The 24,755-nt window shown below is 35.9% G+C and overlaps 1 protein-coding gene across 1 annotated transcript in view; it reads right to left on the bottom strand.

The window, feature by feature from the left end:
• Positions 1 to 1,075: 1,075 nt before the first annotated feature.
• The window catches only part of LOC117409393 (2-hydroxyacylsphingosine 1-beta-galactosyltransferase-like), a 36,344-nt gene continuing 12,664 nt past the window's right edge, over positions 1,076 to 24,755 (bottom strand). Inside the window, exons 2-6 of the mRNA XM_034015375.3 lie at positions 23,061 to 23,887; positions 10,945 to 11,087; positions 8,178 to 8,254; positions 7,031 to 7,250; positions 1,076 to 4,203 (exon numbers count right to left, since the gene is read on the bottom strand). Of these exons, the coding sequence (XP_033871266.2) occupies positions 3,849 to 4,203; positions 7,031 to 7,250; positions 8,178 to 8,254; positions 10,945 to 11,087; positions 23,061 to 23,885 (1,620 nt within the window). The 5' untranslated portion in view covers positions 23,886 to 23,887 and the 3' untranslated portion in view covers positions 1,076 to 3,848. The remainder of the gene's footprint in view (positions 4,204 to 7,030; positions 7,251 to 8,177; positions 8,255 to 10,944; positions 11,088 to 23,060; positions 23,888 to 24,755) is intronic.

The raw sequence follows: 24,755 nt of genomic DNA, 5'->3' as shown, positions 1-24,755 counted from the left end.
AGAAAGACAATGCGTGGGTGGCTTGCAGGTGGTGCATTTAGACGCACCGAGACATTTTCTTTCCAATTATGCAAGTTGCATAAAAAAAGGTTTATTAATAAGAAAAAATAAAACAGACCATACATGCAGTCTGCATATCCAGCATTTAAATGTGCACTTTTGCTGGTTTTTAAAATTTACACAAAAAAGGTCCCGCATTCACACAACTTGAACAATTTTATTTTAAGCTATGACTTTTCACTGGACTGTTTTAAAAGGAAAAACTAAATAAAAGTAAATAATACAAGGTAAGTGGTGACCTGTGCATAATAATAATAATAATAATAATAATAATAATAATAATAATAATAATAATAATAATAATAGTTACACTTTAAAACACTTAAAGCTAAAACAAAAAGGATCAAAGAAGGAATTTGTAAAGAAACACAATTGAGATTACAGTAAGTTGTAAATGTATAACAATAAAATAATTAAAAATATCAGTTCAACTATACTACTATTGTCCGATGCATCAGGCTTCAAATCAGACTGCTACCATGAAAAAAATTAAAAGAAATACTACGGCTGTACAGTTACTACTAACAATAACAATGAAACTGCTGGATATATAGGGGTGTTCAATAACTCTGATCTATAGATTTTACAAGTCCTACCTTTATTTTACAAGAGTTGCTGGAGTTCAGGGTGGTAACCTTTTATCAAAACAAGACCTGTTTTGTAATGGGACAGCCCATCTCTAGTATGTCCAATAGGAATGCATGGGTGGAGTCATGTATTTATTTCCTGTATTTTGGATCGTCGTGTGTGGTGTGGAGTGGAGTGACATTCGACAACTTTGCTTGCATCGCTCTGTCCAATGTGGATGCAGCCTAGGCTTTTTGACAAGAAATGTGTTCATTAACGACTCAATTTCAAAGCATTATCGGGTTGATTAACAAATTCAGTTTGAAAATCACTTGCTGTTAAAGCTGTTGTTACTATACCGCGAGTTCGATACAATGACGTTAATGTTTGAAAATCCCCACCCCTCCAATGTGTCATATGGCAGAAAAAAGCAGACTTAATTCAGCAGTAAGGCAAACAAAATATCTAATGTTTATTTAACATCAATCATTGTTGTTTTATTACATGTTATATTTACAATATTGACAAATATCAACAAATACCAAGTAGACAAAATCTTTAAGCTCTTTAAGACCAACACACATAAAAATCACCATGACTTGTATGCTAGTGAAATGCACCTTTAGCACCCCCCACCCCCAGCACTCACTATACAGATATCCTTGTGGAGCTTAAAGACTGCTCAGTGGGGCAATGTAGAAAAAAGTCCACCATTATGTCATTTACCTCTGAGTTAACCACTTTGGACAACCATGTCATATACAACCCATGCTGACATACAGTAAAGAGTAGGCAATTCTCCCTGTAGGATACATGTGTATGAACAATCAAACATCCACAAAAGACCATTTAAAAATAATTCTACTTGCTATTTAGTTGTATTATTTTTTTTAGTTATTGCTATTAATTCATATTTATTCGTATTATTCACAATAACTTAACTACTAAGTTCAGACGTTCAAACTAACGGAATGTTCCCTGTCTCTGGATACCATTTTATTTAAAAAAAAAAACACCTCAGAACACATTCCTACATCATAAGATTTTTTTTTCTTTTTGTTTATCATCCCACTATTCATAGCCTTAAGTAAATACAACTGTAACTTTATTGCTACTGTTTTAACAGTGTGTAAAATTTGTGAATGTATTTATTTACATTCCACTTATGTTCAAGTATTGAAATCAAGTCATCTCTGTAGAGTTTTACTAGTACAGCATATTGCACAATCGGTGGTGGCTCATAGAGGGATGGTCAGTACAAGTCCAGAACATTTTCTGTATTCTCAGATGATCTGAAAGATGTTTGGTCTCTTTAAATTAGACAGGATTTATAATGCCACGTTAACAAATGCAGATTAAAATACAGATAATTAGTGCAGCAACTAAGTAAACAGTCTTCCACATCACAAAGGCATGAGTAAAAAAAGTCATCAGCTGCATTAAAAAAGTAATGAGAGACTACAAACTTGTATCCCAGGCTGGATAATGTAAAATTAAGAAAAGCACTGGTAAGAGTAACAAAATCTGAATAAGTATGTTGATTACATTTACAGTTAAAATATCACTAGAATTTCTACTTGATTTTATCCAGTGCATTATACATAGGTCCAAAAAAGTAAATCATTATTAGCCATCATTTTCATTGGCAAATGACTAGTAAGCAATCCCATGTAAAACTTTACATTGCAGAAGTATATCTGATACAGTAGTCTCTTGCAAATCTGAAATGACCTATAATGCAAACCATTGTGTCACAATAAAAGGTATGCTGATAGCAGCTGCAGAAACTACATTTCCACATAGATGATTTTAAATATTATTGCAAACCTTGATCTGCACATGTATAGTACAGTACATGTTATCAAAAAATACTAGGAGTACTCTATATTGAAATTACAATTTTTTGAGTAAATATGTTGAAAGAGTATCAAAAACATAAAAGGGCTTGGTAGTATGGTAGAGATCATTATATATATATATATATATATATATATATATATATATATATATATATATCACAGATCTGAATAGGAACAATCCAAGATGGCTTAGTGAGATTTTGCTGTTAGAAATGTTCTGCAAGTATCTGATATTTATACAACATGCCTATTTTGTTTATGTTCAAAAGCAATCATGACTGCACTGAATCACAGGATTTCTACAAGGATTACCAACACATTAGATTAATACAGTGAAATCAGCCGCTAAAAATCTATCAAGTGATGTTTTCTCATTGTTGTAATTCTCGTGCTAGACATATAATTCTGTAGTGTGGTGTATTTTTATTATTATCAAACCCCATTTTTTAGAAGCAGATTTGTACCTGTATAATACGTACAGTACCCATCACGATTACCTGGAATGGAAATGCAAGTTCTGTCTTTCAATTTTCAAGAAAGAACACAGCTAGTTACTTCTTAGAATGTCTGGGGATAACATTAGCTCAAGAATTCTGATGTCAGAGACCAATGTATCTATACAAAAGTCACTTTCTGGTCTTTTACAGTCTAAGGCCTATTCACACCAGACGCAATGCGATTTGTACTGTGATAAAGTGATACTTTCACTGCAACACTACCTTTCACACTCTTCTCTGATTGGTCAGTTCCCTAGCTGCCGTATGACAATCGCAAAAATAGACACCAATCCTATTTTTTGCGCACCGCTTCAGTGTCGCCCAGTCGCATCGCAGTTAGTGTGAATGGTTCATATCGAAACTACATGTTCTACTTTTTTTTTGTCGTGGTGCGTTGTGTCGTACTACAGATTCACTTGTCACCTCGCGTTCGCTGCAAAGAAGCCTCAACACTCAATAATTGTATATGTTTGTATGTTAAATTTTGTACTAAAATCTTAGTGATGTTACTGCGGATATGCTACATTTTCACAGTGCAATCTGATCATTCGGCATTAAAAAAAAAAAAAAAAAAAAGCCAAAACTCATATTGATCACCTGGGCCTTCAGTTTCAATGACAGAACAATCTATTGAGAAATAATGAACTATGTATTTGTGCTTCTCAAAAGAAAGAAAACAAGAAAGAAAGAAAGAAAGAAAGGAGTGTTGTGTAGGAAAATTAGTAAAATACTAAACAAATGGAAGAGATTTTTGTTTGTTTGCTTAAAATTACCTGAAGTTCAACAGTACAGTAGTTTAAATTAACAAAAAAACAATTAATCTCATTTTGAATGATACTAGCTTACTAAAGAACCACCAGCTTGCTCATTTTACTTTCTTGTCATGTTTAATGTGGCCGTTTCTTCTGTGTTTGCCATTTGGTATTCCATTATGGCAGTATCCATTGGCCTTGCTTTGTACTGAGCCAGACCACACTCTTGCAGCAATCAATTTTACAATCCGGGACAGTGTATACAGAATTATAAGTGTCCCTACTAACATAACTAGAGCTACGTCTAGAAGGAAGTATTGATAGGAAGGGATGCTGGACACAGCTGAATGAAGATGCTTGGCTCCATTGTGGCGGAGGATGTAATTGATCCAGTAGACTGTGCGGCTTACAGGGTGACCAGGCTGGTCTTTGTGGATCTGGGATAGCAACTGGGCGTCTTGTCTGTACCTAAAGAATAAATAACACAGCACATATTTAAAGTGAGTAAATGTATAATTTATTCATATACACACACACACACACACACACACACACACACACACATATATACTGTATATATATATATATATATATATACACACACACACACACACACACATATATATATATATATACACACATATATATATATACATACATACATCGTATTACTTCAAATTGACGCTGCCCACGAATAAAGGTCGCTCTCAATAAACATAAAGGTTTTTTTTTTTTTTTTTTTATCCCTGCTCAAAAAATAAAGAAAGAAACACGCAACTCTGGGTATGTACATGTGACGCTCCCGAAGAGACTGCAACCTCAATCCACCATGTAATACAAACTAATGAACACACACATTAGTAAGCAAATTTTATTTTATGGTACAGTCCCGACAGACAACCACAGCATCCTTTTTTTTTTTCACCAGCAGAATTCAGTGCCAACACAGCAGGGGATAAAACAAGGGCTGTCTGTTTACCTTGTTGTCAGAGGAACTTAGAGCTTTGCCGGTCACTCTAAGCGCTATCTGAAAGCTGTCTGAAGATATCTTCTTGTAGGGGGTTTAGTTGTTTTGTTTTTTATTCATTTGGAATTTTACTCAGTCCTGTACAAATTATATATATATATGTGTGTGTGTATATATAGAAAAAAATTGCTTACTATCTATGAGAAGATTTATTTCAGTTTCTCTTACAGAGAAATTACAAACAAGCAGGTAAATTACAGTGAGAAAAAAAAAAAAAACGAGTAGGATATATTTTAGTTTTAACAGAAATCAAACCCAACTCAACTACCGCTCTCTCCTCTTCTTGTCCCGCCCAATAGCAACCAATACACACTCCTGATTCGCTGGTACAGTACTCCCCTGACCGCCCAACTCCCACACTCGTTAACCGTCAGTAAATGTACTGAATTCAAGCCCCAAAAATACACAAGAGTATAGTGCTGCAGATCGGAGCCTCTCATGCCGCCACTTCTAAAATGCCTTAAATCATTAAATAAAATATTGCAGCGTTTGTAAAGCATAGTGTTATTAATAAAGGTCGCCCTCGTTTAAGGGGTGCAGTCATTTTGATCAATTTAAAATAAACACCACGGCGCCAGTATGTATATATATATATATATATATATATATATATATATATATATATATATGTCAAACCTGTATTCACAGACCACTCAAGGGTCATTTTGTAAAATTCACTTAGAGAATGCATTTACAAAACACATTATTTTGTAATGCTTGCCTGTCTCAGGTCACACAGGTCACACATAAGCATGAGATTTTTTTCGATTACCGCGCACATTGTTTTCATACTCTTAGAAGTATGGCTTGAATTTTTTGGTGTTTATTTTCCTTTTAACGGTTTGCCTTTAAGTCTTAAGCCACTGCATCCTAATTATGAGAACATTCTGTTAAATTAACGGGAAAGAACAACACGAAACAGACACATTGGAAGCCACCTAGTTCCCAGACAAGTGAAACAACAAAATGCAAGTTAAAATAGCATCTAGGGGAAATGATTAATGTTATTGCTTGCTCTTGAGTTCGAATAATGGTGAAACAGAATCAGCAAGTCAATGAGGACATCAAGGTAAAAAGAAGCGACTATGTTTAGTAATTAACAGTTAATTAAGATACTGAATCGGCTCAAAACATGGTCACGTGAACAAAAATAAAAACCTAAAACTTCAAGCCCTAGTTCTTTCCGTTTCAAAATGCTGTATCTTCGTCTTTCTAGTGCCAAATTTGTCAGCAGTTTTACTGTCTTTACAAGTTTAATAACTTTAATTCTGTCATCTAGGGAGGACCTTTTGTTTCTCCACATTTTCTCCCTTCCTTTACAAGTGAGCGCTGTTGTTTTATTGGTTACGGATAAAAGACCATTAAAATGGTTACCGTATTCCTCTGAATTTAGGATGTACCATTTAAAACCATATTTATCTTATAACAATAGCCCTGTGTAAGGGTGCTTAATACAGGTTTGAGTCCGTTGCTGGGTAAGAGAATTGTGGTCACTGGTCGCGTTAGACAGGTGGTCGCTTAATACAGTTAAATACAAGCACATTGGGAGGAATTTAAAGTGGTCACTTAGACCAGGTGGTCGCGTGAGCAGGTTTGACTGTATATAGACACACACACACAAACACACAGTACCACTGAGAATGTCATTACAAAGGAATGTGCTTATGCCAGAACCATGAGTTGTACATTAATTTAGAGTATTAAACTAAATTCCAATAATACCTCTTAATGAACAGACCAACCTTAAATTGATTGAGGCAACACTTCAATTTGATTTGATTTCTAATTTTACACAATATTACCTGAATCAGATGAAATTAGGTATTGACAGTGGTTGTGCAAGGTAGGGCAAAACTGCAAATTCCCCCCAGTAAATAACAAAGTCTTTTTTTGATGAGTTATCACAGTGCTTCAGTTGTCTTGTTTGCATCCAAACCTAAATCTATCTGAAACACTGTAGGTCTCTGCATGGTCTAGTGTTTCTGCTGTTGAGACTCAGCACCACCTCCAAAGGCCTAATTGTTTTTTCATCCAATAAAGATGGACTAGCAGAGCTTTTAATATTGTAAATAATGGACATCAACTCTACTCAAGTTTTCCAAGTTACAACTTACAGGAAATACAGTATGGTCTTTTAATGCAGTACAGTACAAAATACTTTTATCTTTAAAAGCTCAAATGTTTCCATGCCAAATTTACCCACAAGCCCTATGTACACCCCTGAGTATGGAAAGAACATACATTAGGATACGATTTGTTTTTTTTTACCTGGAATCTTGTATGACTTTAACCATTGACTGATAGAGCTCTTCTTCTGTCATCTTCTTCCATTCCAGAAGGATCCCCATTCCTTTAGCTTGCACTCGTGTCATTGTGTCATAATGGTCTCCAAATAACGGGATTCCCACTACAGGCACACCATGGTACATCGCTTCATAAATACTATTCAGACCTCCATGACTAAGGAATGCTTTAATGTTTGAGTGACCTTAAAGCAAGCAAATAGTTAAAAGATTTAAACAGACATCATAAAGAGAAAAAAAGGCAATTGTTGACTGCAAAACATGATATCCAAAAGAAAATATTTGAATCCTCCATTTGATGTAGAGTATACTACATGGTTACAGCCTTTATTGATGTTTTTAACCACCACACTAGCAAAAACTGCACAAGGAATTTCACCCTAAAAAGTGAGTATTTTTTTTCCCCAGATATTAGATGCTAAGGCAGGTAGCCTTAATAATACATACAACCAACACTCAGGGATATTTAATAAAGAAGCCGATATGACCACTAGCAAAATTAATAAATATATAAACACTACGTTAATAGTTGGCAGAATTGGAGTTTTCTAGATCTGACATTTTTCTATGTGCAGTGTCGTTACACATGAACAGTGTAACCAGTTAAAATTAATGAAAATCAAGATAATGTTAGTCCACCCCAACCCTTTTAATGTATGATAGGATGTAATGTTGCGATATAATGGGCATATATAAAGTTCCACAACAACAACAATAAAACATTCTGGATTTAAATCGGATCATTTTTTGTACTTAATTTATCAGTGAAGCTACAGATTGGGCAGCTACGGGGAGATTAATTAGTATGTGGGTTGGCATGTTTTTGAATTAACAGAGGCTTGAAGTTAAGAAAAGTGTTACGTGACCTCCCTGTACAGTGTACTGTACACTGCTAAAATTATTTCTGTAGGCAACTGGTGTTGCAATAGATATTAGCAGCAATTCAGAACCACACAACAATTAACAAACTGCCATTTTCCCCGATAAATAAATAAATTAATAAATACATAAATAAAAATAGGAAACAATTAGTAGAGCATATTTCTATCCAAGATTGTCTGGCTACGTATGCTGTACTGTAGAAGGTGTTTCATGTTTTAAACACTTCTTACCAAGAAGATCATTTTGTGGCATCCATTCCACAAGTTTAGTATTATTTCCTAAATTGCTGGGTTTTGTACCTGAAAACCTAAAAGAAAAATAAGATTTAATGAACATAAATTAATGACATTGAATTAACAAACAAATAATGACATATTAACTTCTAACCCATTGTGTTGGAGTGTCCCGCCCCTATATATATATATATATATATATATATATATATATATATATATTTATTATTATTTTTATTTTTGTTTGCGGCGCAGGTCAAAGCGCTGAGTATTTATTGTTGTTTTTATAATTTAAAAGCCTTGTGAGGATGAGTGGCTGATCAGCTACTGATTATTTAACTAGCTGACAGTCACGCATCCTTACTAAACTCGTGCAGACTGTGGCCGAGGGGTAATAAGATAATAACAGCTAGTTAACCCCTCGGCCAGAATATAAGAACCTGCAGCTGTCCGTGCTCGGAGGAGAGTGTCAGAAGCGAGACAGGTTTTGAACGAGAGAGAAAGACAACTGCTAAACCTTATTTGTTTATTTATTTATTTGTTTGGCCAACGTGCCCTTTTGTTTTGTAGTGTTTCATTTTGTTTAAATCTTTTGTTTTTGTTTATTATTAAATAAAAGAAGCTGAACGCCGTAGCGATTCAGCCCTCACCCGTACTTCCTGAGTCTGTGTTTCTGGTCTGTGACGTCACCACACCTCACCACTGTGAAGGATGGCATGCATACTGTCATAACAACAATTTAACAACTTTGTTTCTCCCGCTACACAAACCCAGTTACTATGAGCATTAAAACAGCTAAAACCATTCTTGAACAACCTTGCTTGAACAAAGAACCCTGACCTACTTTGTGCATCTAGTAATAGACAATGCAACTACTTAGAAATTGCTTAGAAATGTGCATTATAATAGTTTGTTTCTAGAAATAAGTTGTGCTTTCATTGTCATTATTTACAGTGAATTTTCTGGTTAGTGGATGAAAGATCTGAGGTATGCAATAGGTTTCCTATTTGTTTTGTGAAAACTCGTAAAATCAGAGGTGCACTAGGAACAATGTTTGATACAGTCTTTTTTTTGCTCTGTCCTTGGGGGGTTTATTTTAGTTTTCTCAAATTCAGCAGTGTTACTATGTATGCTATACTTGCACCTTGAAAGAATGGTGGAAAACACCACAAAAAGTTATATAATACAGTAGATACATGTAATATCCAGATTTTGATTATGTATTATACATATACAAATGTACATCTAGAAACACATATTTTAAAAGGTACACAGTATCAGCATGGAAAAGTACTGTTGATCAATGAAAATTAAAGTGTGCAAACTAACTATGACATAATGGAAATGACAGCTGTTTGGAAAAATTATAGCTGAGCAGCGATATCACCCAAAGGTTGAAACTGAATGATGGATTGTAACAGAAAGTTGATAGGAAATGTGTGCTGTCAATAATATAGTGATATTTACTGTATGTTATTAGAGGGAGATTTCAAATCCAATGAATCCATGATGTTCTTTTTTTTCGTTTAGTTTATTTGTTTTGCTTTTAATGTGATATCATAGAGAAAGCATACAAGTCACCATGGCAACTGGCCCAGGAAAAAAAATAACAACAGTGAAGTTATAAGATGCCCAGTTACCCATAATGAGTTCATAGATAACTAGTTTAATGTTGTTTGTGATGTAAATGGAATGGCAGTATAAACAAACAGAACAAAATGTTGGTCATGGACACGATGTAAATAATGCATATTGCATAAACAATTACTGTAGTCAATATAAATATAGTGCAAGTGAAGTTGTGTGTGTGTTTTGTGTTCTAAAATAAAAAAGTCAGACAACTGTGTAAACAATATGTTGTTTTAAGGCCCACTCACAATGAAGGCAATATAAAGCCACCTTTAATATTACGGCCACTCATAGTCAGTCAGTATTAAGGGCACAACCAGCAGTCTCAAATGTATCAAGACACTGTTAAGTTTGATATCCAATTTAAAAAAAGCATTGTTTATGGTTTCAAAAGGTAGAAAGGAGAATGGTAAGGGTGTATTGTATTATATATTTCTCCGCTTCTGTACAATATGTATTAATTTCTTTATTAAAACTTAAATTATACGCTGAATGTTTTATTCCATTTATATGGATTACCTGTAAAATATAAACAAGTAGCTATGGTGACGTCACCAATAAATTATGCAAATGAGTACAATCGAAGGTTTGAAGCCTCCTTCGCTAATGCGTTCCGATCCTTTGAAGGTCAAAATGTACCCTTCGTTGCAGCCCTTAAAAAAGCAGCTGTACGTCAATCAAAAAAGACCCTAATACCAAGGCGTCAAATAGAATATGAGTGACATATTAATACCAAGTAATGTAATACCAAAACCTGCTTTTAGGCTGTCGTTCTGAAGACACTGCTATAGCTCTCTCTTATTCAAACTACCCTTCCTCTGTTTCAGTGAACAAGGGGTTTTTGTTGGGGTAAACTGAGCAATGAATACCCTCACATAAATTGTATATAAAAAAAAAAATCTAATGGAAGTATTTTTAAATTGGGATTTGAGAGTTAATTTTGTTTTGCTCAAATTAAAAGAGGTTTTAGCTTGTATAATCCTCTAGGTTGGGATTCACTCTGTTCTGTGCCTGGGAATGTCCTTAGAATGCTTAAATCACAAAATTATGAGCGCAAATTGTGACATGCATACACTGTGGGTATCTGGGTTATGTGTAATCCCTCAGGGAACAAAAAGCAAATGGGTGCACTGACCTCCAAATCACCTTCTGAGGAAGCCGACCCAGAGCTCCGGCCAACGTATGCGCAATATCATCAGATAAGTACTTAACTCCAGCTCCAAACGACACCAGTACAAAGCCATGTTCTTCTGTTGTATCAGCCCATGTTAGGAACTCCTAAAATTACAGAGATACCGCATACAGTAAAATAGAAAAGGGAGGTTTTGTAAACAAAAAACAAATAATCCCCTGGGAAATAATCTAAGGGGAATGTCGTAGCAAACCTAATAGTTTGTAAACAAGAAGTAAAATGGATATGTGAAAAATCTAACCTGTATGATTGATTTCTATGGGACACCACATGTAATGTAACTTTATTGAGAGAATCATAGAATATAACTCTGTACCAACTATAAAAACCACTATGGCAAAGCATGTGTTATGTATCAATAATATGGGCAGAGGTAGAACAATTTGGCAGTGTGCCCCGCCCGTGTGTATTTTATGTTTATATGTTGTGTGTGGTGTATTAATGTTGGTGTATATGGATTGGTGCACGGGATATAATGTGGGGTTAATGTAGCACGAGTGTTATAAAATGTATATTTGTATTTCGACACGAGGATGGCACAATCACTTCACATGCAGATTAAAATGAGTATTAGTATGGAAGCATGGGGAGTAGAAATTAGCTCACGTGCAGATGTACCGAGATGACAATTGAATGACTGCTTACCAACCCAATCTCGGTACAGCTGCATAAAAGGGTGACTGTTTCATTGACTCGGGGTTGGGTGTTCGCAGTGGAGAACTTGAGTCGGGAGAGATAATTATCACTAATATAACAATTGCTAATATGTGCTGGAGGGGCGCACGATACTTGTTTGTTCATCCACCGTCTGTTCGTTTGGCAAGCGTGTCGTTTGTTTTGTGTGAGTGCTTTTGTTTTGTTTAAACCTTTTATTTTTATTTGTGTTAATAAAACACTGAGCACCGCAGCGTCTCGGTTTCGCTCGCAGTTGCTGTGTGTTTTGGTTTCATTTCCTGGCCTGACGTCACCCCTACAGCCAGCCTGTTCCCAGGTAGTGAATAAAACATTTGCATTGTTCAACACCAGCAAAGGAACCTAAGAGATTACATTAAAAACTACGGCTGTGTTCAAAACATTAAGACAGTAAATCAAAGTGTCCTGTCTCTATACAGCAGAAATTTAATTACATGACCTAACTATAGCAGCCATATCAGGTCAGAGGTTACTGCCTTGGTAAACGCAGAAAGCATCGTGTGTTTATAACACCATTTTTTTCTTGCATGACCTGACTGAGAGAATGTTTTTTTCCACTCCTGTCGTGGCTTATCTAGCCAACGCTGAGTAGTTAATTTTGGTACTGAGGAATACAATGATGCAATAAAACAACTTGTCAGTATTATTATTTGTTTATTTAGCAGACGTCTTTATCCAAGGCGACTTACAGAGACTAGGGTGTGTGAACTATACATCAGCTGCAGAGTCACTTACAATTACGTCTCACCCGAAAGACGGAGCACAAGGAGGTTAAGTGACTTGCTCAGGGTCACACCTGGGGACTCTCCTGAAGCCTGTATCATGTGGTTAAATAACTAGGAGTGTGAATGTGACATCTTATTTGGGGTCAGCAAACAGTAGCTTTTTGAGAACAAGAAGGCTAAATCTACTACTTTGTTGTGTCCATTCTCGTAAAAAAGCAAATTTTTACTATAAAATCAGTATTGCTTTTCAGAACGAGGTTTTAAGTAAGTGGATATAGACTTTTACAGGTTTATCAGCATTTAATAGGAAACTGCAGAAAGTCAGAAATTTTTCTTTTGCTCACTATCAAGGTTAAACATAGTATTATATAGGCATAAATGTCACCATGTTACACAGGTTGTAGAATTTAGGTGTTTTTTTTTTTTTCAAATCAAGAAACATTTTTTTCTTTAATGACTTGTTTATGTTTACATTGATCTATACTGTTCATCTGAACGTAGGATAGTTGATTGTTAAAAAAATAATACCAAAAAATGTAGCTGTAATTTTACCAGCATACTACTGCGGAATTATGATCAGGGCATGAATCAACATGAACACAGGGATGGGTCTCAAGAGATTAAAAATGACGCATTTCAAATTAAAGACATGAAGCACCCACTTTTAATGAACTCTATTCAGTATAAATAATACATATTCCTTATGGACTATTTTTTTCTAGAAACAACAGTTCACTTTCACAAGACAAGGTGGATATACTTGGATTTCAATATGCAATTTTAAACAGTAGGTCTTACAAATTAATCATTAGGTTTTGCAAAATACATTTTAAATTGTATATTGTAGAATAGTGTATACCCAGGTTGCGCTACAGTAGAAAGGCTTGTAAAAGTAATCACTAGACAGGTGATCTGTCTTCCTGTCTACCTCCTAGCTAATTCTAACAGGAGTTTCCTTGTCCTTGGTCTGACAAAGTAAGTAGATCTAATATATTAGTATTTTGGAGTCATCATCGGTATCATGAAGAAGTAAATCCCCATGACCTACATCTACAATATGGAAATGTAAAACTGTGTCACATATGGAAGTATAGGTCCTTCCATACATCCACAGAATATGAGACTCTTAATAACTGAGAAAGGGGGCCAAGAGTTAATAAAATGGAACAAACGTTTCTCTACATCCAAGTAAAACTGTGTGAAATAGGTACGTGAAGTCAGGCACCTTCTTTCATCCCAGATTCTGAACACCAGAAAAGTTTTCGAAGTTTTATATATATATATATATATATATATATATATATATATAATACCTCCAATGTTTTGATTCAAACACAGGCTTCCAAGAGAAAGATATGTACAACATATCAAAACGTTGGGCAGCTGGCTCTTTCAGCTATATATATATATATATATATATATATATATATATATATATACAGACGTGCTCAAATTTGTTGGTACCCCTCCACAAAAAATGAAGAATGCATAATTTTCTCTGAAATAACTTGAAACTGACAAAAGTAATTGGCATCCACCATTGTTTATTCCATATTTAATAGAAATCAGACTTTGCTTTTGATTTTTTATTCAACATAATATTGTAAATAATAAAACTAATGAAAATGGCATGGACAAAAATGATGGGACCGCTAATCTAATATTTTGTTGCACAACCTTTAGAGGCAATCACTGCAATCAAACGTTTTCTGTAGCTCTCAATGAGACTTCTGCACCTGTTAACAGGTAGTTTGGCCCACTCTTCCTGAGCAAACTGCTCCAGCTGTCTCAGGTTTGATGGGTGCCTTCTCCAGACTGCAAGTTTCAGCTCTTTCCATAGATGTTCGATAGGATTCAGATCAGGACTCATAGAGGGCCACTTCAGAATAGTCCAATGTTTTGTTCTTATCCATTCTTGGGTGCTTTTAGCTGTGTGTTTTGGGTCATTATCCTGTTGGAGGACCCACGACCTGCGACTGAGACAGAGCTTTCTGACACTGGGCAGTACGTTTCACTCCAGAATGCCTTGATAGTCTTGAGATTTCATTGTGCCCTGCTCAGATTCAAGGCACCCTGTGCCAGGCGCAGCAAAGCAGCCCCAAAACATAACCGAGCCTCCTCCATGTTTCACTGTAGGTATGGTGTTCTTTTCTTTGAAAGCTTCATTTTTTCGTCTGTGAACATAGAGCTGATGTGACTTGCCAAAAAGCTCCAGTTTTGACTCATCTGTCCAAAGGACATTCTTCCAGAAGGATTGTGGCTTGTCAATATGCATTTTAGCAAATTCCAGTCTGGCTTTTTTATGTTTTTCTTTCAAAAGTGGAGTCCTCCTGGGTCTTCTTCCATGGAGCCCTCTCGCTCAAAAAGCGACGGATGGTGCGATCACAAACTGACGTACTTTCACCTTGGAGTTCAGCTTGTATCTCTTTGGCAGTTATCCTTGGTTCTTTTTCTACCATTCGCACTATCCTTCTGTTCAATCTGGGATCGATTTTCCTCTTGCGGCCGCGCCCAGGGAGGTTGGCTAAAGTTCCATGGACCTTAAAACTTCTTAATAATATTTGCAACTGTTGTCATAGGAACATCAAGCTGCTTGGAGATGGTCTTGTAGCCTTTACCTTTACCATGCTTTTCTATTATTTTCTTTCTGATCTCCTCAGACAACTCTCTCCTTTGCTTTCTCTGGTCCATGTTCAGTGTGGTGCACACAATGATACCAAACAGCACAGTGACTACTTTACTCCATTTAAATAGGCTGAATGACTGATTACAAGATTGGAGACATGTGTGATACTAATTAAAGAAACTAATTAGTTTGAAATATCACTAGAATCCAATTATTTATTATCTTTTCTAAGGGGTACCAACAAATGTGTCCAGGCCATTTTAGAATATCTTTGTAGAATAAGCAATAATTCATCTCTTTTCACAGCTTCTTTGCTTTATTCTATGACATACCAAAGGCATGCAAGTATACATGATAAAATAGCTTTTAATTTCATCACTTTTCAGGAGGAATGAAGCATTATTTCAATGAGCTGTAAGGGTACCAACAAATTTGAGCATGTCTGTATATATATATATATATATATATATATATATATATATATATATACTCTTTGCTTGTTATTATCCCCCACTGAGGATGGGATCCCTGGCAACGATGATATTTTGGAGGCAGTTGTATAGTACATACAGTACGGTTGTATCTATGTACAGCAGTCACTATCTGAGACTGTCATTAGATTCAATTTATGATGCAACACCATTCCAACAGCTTAAATGAATGTATGCCAAAGCAACCAAGCCAACACATTACTGTCAGGAGATACTATTAAAGCATATATATATATATATATATATATATATATATATATATATATATATATATATATATATATATATATATATACCGGTATATATCAAGAAAAATCTTAAGAGTAAAAAAACACTATCTCAGTTTGAAACTATACCCTATGGCCCTTATTTGCCAATCTGCACCGACTGTAAATAGTTGAATCATTATTCAAGGCCTGTGTAACTCAACTCCCTTGTTGTAAAAAATGCCCCATTTCAGCAAATGTTAATGAATATACAGCTGTAAGAGTAAAACAGGGCCTTGGCTGGCACGGACAAGCAACAGTGGACAGTAGTCCTTGTTTCTGATGAACAAAGTACACAATGATTACATTTAAAAGAAAACTGCTCAATGTCAAAAGGTTTTACAATACCCCCTTTGGACTTTGGCATCCAAAATTGCAGTCGATACAGGCTTCCTCACAAACCACTTGTGTTTACCATGACGGTATTTTGGGCATCTGAACTGATAATGGAAGAATGAAAGGCTTTGTGACAATGCAAACTTAAGACTTTTGAAATCTAAATGCACATTTCAGTAATGGTAGTGTAAACTAAATATACAAAATAGCTTAAGTAATAGAAACTCGAAATTGACTCAGACATAAACAACTTAAAAAAGCTCTGATTTTAGCATACACAGTTAAATGTTAATGTTTATATACACTACTGATAATAAATTATATATATATATATATATATATAGTGTAACTAGGGAAACTGACCAATGAGAAGCGAACATTTCTGTGTGGTGCAAAGTTTCAATACCCTGGCTGTTAAATATGTAGACAGCCTGAGATCACAGTAATGTTACGAAGAAATGGCAAATATTATATATATATATATATATATATATATATATATATATATATATATATATATATATATATATATATATATATATATACGCACAGTGCCTCTAGTAAGTACACACCCCCCTTGGACGTTTTCAGTTTGTTGTGTTACAACCTGAAATCTTGATGCATTTAAATGGGATTTTTTTTTCCTTTGATTTACACAACCTACTTAACACTTTGAAGAGGCAAGAGAATTTTTACAGTTAATGAAAAATAAAAAAACGGAAATGTCTTGGTTAGATAAGTATTCACCCCCCCTGAGTCAATACCTGGTAGAAGCACCTTTGGCAGCAATTACAGCTGTGAGTCTTTTGGGGTAAGTCTCTACCAGGTTTGCACATCTGGATTGTGCAGTATTCGCCCATTCTTGGCAAAATTGTTCAAGCTCTGACAAGTTGGATGGGGATTGTTGGTGGACAGCAATCTTCAAGTCTTGCCACAAATTCTCAATCGGATTCAAGTCTGGGCTTTGACTAGGCCACTCTAGGACATTCACTTTCTTGTTTTTAAGCCACTCCTGGGTCGCTTTGGCTGTGTGCTTGGTGTCATTGTCCTGCTGAAAGGTGAATCTCCGTCCCAGTCTTAGGTCTTTTGCAGACTGAAGCAGGTTTTCCTCAAAGATTTGCCTGTATTTAGCTCCATCCATTTTGCTCTCTACCCTGACAAGCTTCCCAGTCCCTGCCAATGAAAAGCATCCCCATAGCATGATGCTGCCACCACCATGCTTCACACTAGGGATGATGTTACCTGGGTGATGTGCTGTGTTGGGTTTGCACCAGACATAACGCTTTGCATTTAGGCCAAATAGTTCAATTTTTGTTTCATCGGACCACAAAATCTTTTGCCACATCTTTTCAGAGTCTCCCACATGCCTTTTTGCAAATTCCAAGCGGGATTTTACATGGGCTTTTTTCAGAAATGGCTTCCTTCTTGCCACTCTTCCGTACAGGCCAGATTTGTGGAGTACCTGAGCTATTGTTGACACATGGACAGTTTCTTCCATCTCAGCCATGGAACGCCTCTTGCTGGCTTCTCTGAGCAATGCCCTTCTTACCCGGCTGCTCAATTTGGGAGGTCGGCCTGCTCTAAGCATATTCTGGGTGCTGCCGTATACCTTCCACTTCTTAATGATCGACTTGACTGAGCTCCAAGGGATATTCAATGCTTTTGAAATCTTTTTATACCCCTCCCCTAATCTGTGCCTTTACACAACTTTATCCCGGAGTTATTTTGAAAGCTCCTTGGTCTTCATGGTAGTATCTTTGCTTTGAATGCACTACCCACCTGTGGGATCTTACAGAGACAGGTGTATTTAATGTGAAATCATGTGAACCACTCTTATTGCACACAGATGAACTCCATTTAACTTATTGTGTGAATTCTGAAGGCAATTGGTTGCACCTGAGCTTATTTAGGAGTGTCATAGCAAAGGGGGTGAATACTTATCTAATGAAAACTTTACAGGTTTTTATTTTTAATTGATTTGTTTTTTCACTCCCCCATTTTTTCACACATTGAAAGTGATGAGTAGGTTGTGTAAATCAAAGGAAAGAAAATCCTATTTAAATGCACCAAGATTTCAGGTTGTAACACAACAAACTGTGAAAACGTCCAAGGGGGGTGAATACTTACTATAGGCACTGTATATAAGACATTGGTTTTATGCTGGGAAATATTTTTAAGAAAAATAAAAAACTTAAATATCTTGCTTGCATAAGTATTCAACCCCTGTGCTGTGGAAGCTCCCAGTTTACACCGATGAAAGAAATTGCCCTAACGAGGACACAATTACCTTACCATTGGCCTCCACCTGTGAACCATTAAAGTTGCTGTCACATTTTCTGGATAAAAACCCCACTGTTGAAGGATCATTGGTCAGGCTGTGAATCTGAAGGAAAATGAAGACCAAAGAGCATTCTACAGAAGTTAAAGTAATACAACTGCATAGATTAGGGAAATGGTACAAAATAATATCCAAGTGTTTGGATATCCCAGTGAGCACAGTTGGATCAATAATCAGGAAGTGGAAGCTGCATCACACCACCCAGGCACTGCCAAGAAAAGGCCGTCCCTCAAAACTCAGCGCTCAAACAAGAAGGAGACTTGTGAGAGAAGCCACAGAGAGGCCAACAATCACTTGAAGGAGCTGGGAGTGGAGTAATGGTGCACCAGTCAACCATATCAAGAGCTCTGCATAACACTGGCCTGTATGGGAGGGTGGCAAGAAAGAAGCCGTTACTCAAAAAGTACCACCTGAAAGCACGTCTGGAGTTTGCCAGAAAGCATGAGAGTGACCCAGCTGCGATGTCGGAAAAGGTTTTGTGGTCAGATGAGACCAAGATAGAGCTTTTTGGCCAAAACTCAAAGCGCTATGTGTGGCGCAAACCTAACACTGCCCATGCCTCAAGAAACACCATCCCTACAGTGAAGTATGGTGGTGGCAGCATCATGCTGTGGGGATGCTTCTCATCAGCAGGGACTGGGCATCTTATTAAAATTGAAGGAAGAATGGATGGAGCAAAATACAGGGAATTACTGCAAGAGAACCTGCTTCAGTCCGCTAAAAAACTGAAGTTTGGGAGGAAATTTATTTCTTCGTCTGCTAAGAAATAAATAATAAAATTCACCTTTCAGCACGACAATGATCCCAAGCACAAGGCCAAAGCAACAATGGAGTGTCTCAAGAACAAAAAGGTGAATGTCGTACAGTGTCCCAGTCAAAGTCCTGATCTCAATCCCATTGAGAATCTGTGGCACTATTTGAAAATTGCAGTCCATAAGCGTCGTCCAACCAACCTGAACAACCTGGAGCAAATCTGCCAAGAAGAATGGGCCAAAATCACTCCGACACTGTGTGCAAAGCTGGTACATACTTACCCCAAAAGACTTAAAGCGAAAGGTGGCTCTACCAAATATTAATGTGTGGGGGTTGAATACTTATGCAAGCAAGATATTTCAGTTTTTTATTTTTCTTAAAAATATTTCCCAACATAAAACCAATGTCACCTTACAATAATTGATTTTGAGTTTCAGTGTTTTAAAATAAAATATCAAACAGAACGAAATTTCAATGTACCATTTGTAATTCAGTAATATGAGAGAATTGGTCAGGGGTCTGAATACTTTTGCAAGGCACTGTATGTATATATATTTGGGCTGTCAAGTGATTAAATAAATTAATGACAATTAATCTCGCAATTGAAAAGATTTATCTTAGTTAATCTTGGTTTTAAATGCATATTAAACTGATACAATTACTACATCCATCTAATTTAAATTAGTTTTATTACTGGTGCTATTTACTGTTATTATTATTATTATTATTATTATTATTATTATTATTATTATTATTATTATTATTATCCTTGACTGTAAATAAAATTGTTTAAAATGTATTTATTTACTTAACCAGTAAATTTACCCATTGAGAACGTGACCAAAATGTACTAGGGGCAATAATTTAGAAATTACAAACACAACCAACACAATAATGTGTGCGGTTCAACCTTGATCAGCAGCACACAGAGATCAGAAAACAGAATAAATAGGAAATCTATTTTTAAGTGTGATTGTGGACTGATTTTTTAATTTTCTTAAAAAATACAATTATAAATATGTAGCTACAGTAAGCAGTTCTAGGAAATGAACTGTTCATTGTAAAGAGAACATAAAAAAAAAACTGTCTTCATATCGAAAAACTGAAAACTAAGAAGAAAAATTGTTAGGCTTTACATAGTACACTCAAAAAAAAAAACTTGTGGGCTTGCAGCGATCCTGAATTTCTGTCGAAACTGGTTTAATTTGTTGTTGTATTGTTGTTGTCTGTAGCAGAAGAGCTGCTGGTCTATTTTGAGAAGTGAAGGCGTGTTCAGCATGCAGCAGGCGAGATGTACTGTCATCATGATTTTCAAAAGGGGCAAAATAAAAACTAGGTCGCAAAATGATTTTTAAAGCCTGATTAATGTAACCACGCCACTTGATTTATATTTTAAAAGCATCAACAAGTGAATACACAAGTCATTTAATCTAAACCCCTTGAAAGCCATATACTTAGTGACCCAAATCAGCTTTTAGAAATCACTTTGCGACCTAGTTCTTATTTCGCCCCTTTTGTAAATCAATGCTGTAAGTGTGAAACTGGAACTCACTTTAACTGTAGAAAAGTAAGCGTTTCTGTCCAATGAGCCGTCAGAATGTTTTAAAAAATAAATAAATAAACCTCCCACTCAGTTTTAGTGCTTTGCTCTATTACACGGTTCAGTGACTAACTTTCTGTTTAAACAGTAACTGCACTCAGACACTCAATCAAATGTTGCAGCAGCCGGGATTGAAGTACGGTGTGCCGAAAGGCTCAAAACACAGCAGTGCGATTAACGTGTGTTAAAATAATTAATCTCTAAAAACATTTACGTGTTAATCGCAGAAGTTAACTGCGATTAATTGACAGCCCTCATATATATATATATATATATATATATATATAACCAAACATGTCGATTATGTCTTAAGCATGAAACTGGGCACATTATTAAAAATAGATCTTCAGATATATCAGACCAGATATATATATTTTTTTACTTTTTTTTTTTTTCTTCAAAAATGTACCTAGCCAATTCTACTGAGGCAGCCCACCCCCCTGGCTGCCTCAGTCTATGCTACGCCCCTGTAGTAATACAAATAAATGTATTTACACAAACATTTTAGCAATCAATAGGAAGTACTAAACTCTTGTCTAAATACTTACTATATTGTTGTTGTTTTTTTGCACAACTACAATAAAAACCATTGTATGTCAATTTTCTAGGCATTTGTGGGGCCCTTAAAAGGGGGAGCGACTAATACACCGGTGCAACGTATGCGCCGGTGTGTCTAATATTAAACTACTGTACCAGTGCCACAATGGGATTACTACAGCCACGGTTATGTCTCACACAATCTTAACCGTCAACAACCCGATTTATTTGTTCAGGATCTATGGCATTCATGTTGCTAGGTAGAAACACAAAATCACTGTTCTAATTAAAAGTTTTAATTTCTTACTCTCAATACCCTTGCGTGTTAAACACAAGCTACAGACTCTTGACTGACCTCCTCTCGAAAACATCACAGCTGCACTGCTTCACTTAGTGTTAACACAATAGCTGTCAGTCTCTATGAATCTCCTTATTCCCACCCTCCCAAGCCATTGATTTGTCAACATTCAAACTAAACCCACTTCTGGGATCCATACCAAACAGCTATTGGTTAGAAAACTGAGCTGTAAACTTTTCAAGTCTTTCATTAGTTGTAACTGCAATGCTATAATAATGCCAGTGACTTTGAGACTGGATGAAGTAGGACAGTAAGGAAAAACATAAAATGCTACTCAACAGGTTTGAAATTGCGCGTTGTTGAATTTGCTGAAACATGTTAATCGCAAAAACAGCACGTGACTGGAGACAAAACAAGAATGGCCAAAGAAAAACAAGCTGATAGGAGGAAAGTGTTAATGGCCTGATGTAGAAAACATTTTGTTTGAATGGAATACTTTGAATGACTTTTAATACACACTGTAACTTGTTCTACATGTCAGTGCAACACAGTGGTACATTTGTAAAGTATGTGTATGGTTATGGTTCTGATTAACAAAACAAAATGTATTTGTACAGCTGAAAACTGAATGCAATTGCACTACACCGTATGCAACACTCAAATGTTTTGTTTACTGGTTATTAAATGGTGCACTGTTTAGTTTATTGTTTTTTTTTCTTTTTTTTCTTTTTAATTGATGAAGCAGCACTGTTTAATACTTTTCTTTTAAATTTGAATTACTACAACAAATTTGTAAAAGCCAATGCTGCTGGAACTGTTGTCTAAGTATGATTTTGGAAAGAAATGTTCAGTAAAGCAAAGAAGGTATGTTCTTGAACTTGTATGGATACTTGATAAGCTAAAATAAAATAACAGTTGTTTAATACAGATGTGATGTGGGATGTATAACTTGATTTTACGCTCTGTTAATTATTACTTTTTACATTTTGAAAAATAAACAGTTTCTAGCAGTTTAACTAAAAACGAAAAGCACTGTAAAATTATTAATGGAATAAAATGTTGCAAACAAAGCTTATTTCAAAACTAAACCTGCATATCTTTCTTTATTTATCGGTGTTGAGCATGTAGGAAAAAATTAAAATTGTAAAAAAAACACAAAAAAACAAGTATTTTAAAACACAAAAAAATATGTTTTCCTAAAACCGAAGTCTCAAAAAGGGGGGTAAGCGACTTCTACGCCAGTGCGACCTATAAAATGATTTTTACGGTACATATCTGTGTTTAAACTCATGGATCAAACAATAATACTGTAGATAAAAACATATTCCTGAACAGCACCTCATAATGTGTTAATTATTTAAATTATTGCATTTTAAGGGAAGTCATGAAGCCTTACTTCTGGTAGAGGGCTGGCAGGTTTAGTGAGGATGCCTCCCACATACACCACATGAGGTAAAGTAGGCCGTGGAAACTCCAGGGCCATGTCTGTACACAGCATCCAGAGGCTGCTTCCTTGAACCAAGTCATACATTGACGCCTCTGGCTGTATATTGTACTTCTTCATGATTCGGTCATACCTTGGCAGTACTAAAAATTGCACCCCAAAGCGCGAGACCAAGTAGACGGCTGTGTTTGTAATCCTTTGGAAAAGGTTCATGTTGTCTGTGAGAAGGGAGTTAAATTCAGGAACATATGCTAAGGGGGCTGGAGCCCCTACTTCTGCTGGGTACCACAGACCTGTGCTAAAGACTGCATACCTCACCCCTAGGAGATGAGCAATGACAAAGCCACACATCTCGTTGGGGTCAACCAGGACCAGGTCAAACTCTTCTTCCCTGAGGCGAGACATGAGGTTCTGGTTTCCAACCATAAGGTCGCAGTTCTGGGAGTAGTGCTCCAAGATATCAAAGAGTTCTAGCGCAGTCAGACGTCCTGAGAAGATGTTCTTCATCTTGGACTGCAGAAAATCATCTGCTGTGGTGCTGTTAAAGATGCCTGGGTATCGCTGAAAGCGGTAGTGATGAGATGGGGGCACCTCACGACCCTCGGAAACAAGGAAGACAGAATCATGCCCTTCTTGGTATAAGGCAGAAGCCAGAGTCTTGAAGATGTATAGGTGGCTCTCAAACATGATAGGAGGCACAACAACGATTTTGGCAGCCCACGTCAGGCTAGCAGCAACACACCACAGTAAGGCAAAAATGGCAGGAAGCAACTTCATGGCTGAAAAATAAATACATAAATAAATATTAATGTATTTATTTAAACACATTATCTTCTTTTAGCAATAAGTCACACATTTTCCCACTTCAGAGTAGCATGTCTTTTTTTTTTTTTTTAATAACATTTCACTTCCCATCCAGAAATTTAATTATGGTTAGAACAGTGCTAGCTATTCAAAGGTTACAAGATACCGCAACTACCCCTTTATACAGAGCCGTGTAAATCATAACCTGCAGTCACATTCCACTAAAGGTGCACTACAACACTTGTCGGGGGTGTTCTCTCGAATGGAGAACTGCTTATCAGTTGTCATGAAACTTGGTGTTAACAATATTTATCTTAAGTTTGAGAATATCCGATTCAGGGGATAAACAGTATGGGGGTTTGTCTGTACATCTGTATGTCACACTTACATGTTTGCATATATCGGGAGAACGCTTATCCAATTATCATGAAACCTGTTATTAACATTATTTAGTATTTTAAGAGTATCCGATTCTAGGGATGATTATATATATATATATATATATATATATATATATATATATATATATATATATATATATATATATATATATATAATTTATCTCAAAGAGCCAGCTGCCCAACGTTTCGATATGTTGTACATATCTTTCTCAAGGGAGCCTGTGTTTGAATCAAAACATTGGAGGTATTTATAGGTTTTTGACGGCATGACAACTACTTGTTATTGTTTACATTCAATATATATATATATAGGCATATGAAAGAAAACGTTTTTTTAAAAGATGTACACAAAAAGTTTAAAAGATTAAAAAATCAGTGCAGTAAACTTGTTGTTATTCAAGAATTGTAATTATACAAAAATGATGTGGATGATGTCATGATT

Source organism: Acipenser ruthenus, chromosome 2, assembly GCF_902713425.1.
Source record: "Acipenser ruthenus chromosome 2, fAciRut3.2 maternal haplotype, whole genome shotgun sequence".
In the NCBI taxonomy this organism is placed as follows: Eukaryota; Metazoa; Chordata; class Actinopteri; order Acipenseriformes; family Acipenseridae; genus Acipenser; species Acipenser ruthenus.
Note: the sequence above shows the minus strand (reverse complement) of the source record. Positions and strands in the feature narration are given on the sequence as shown.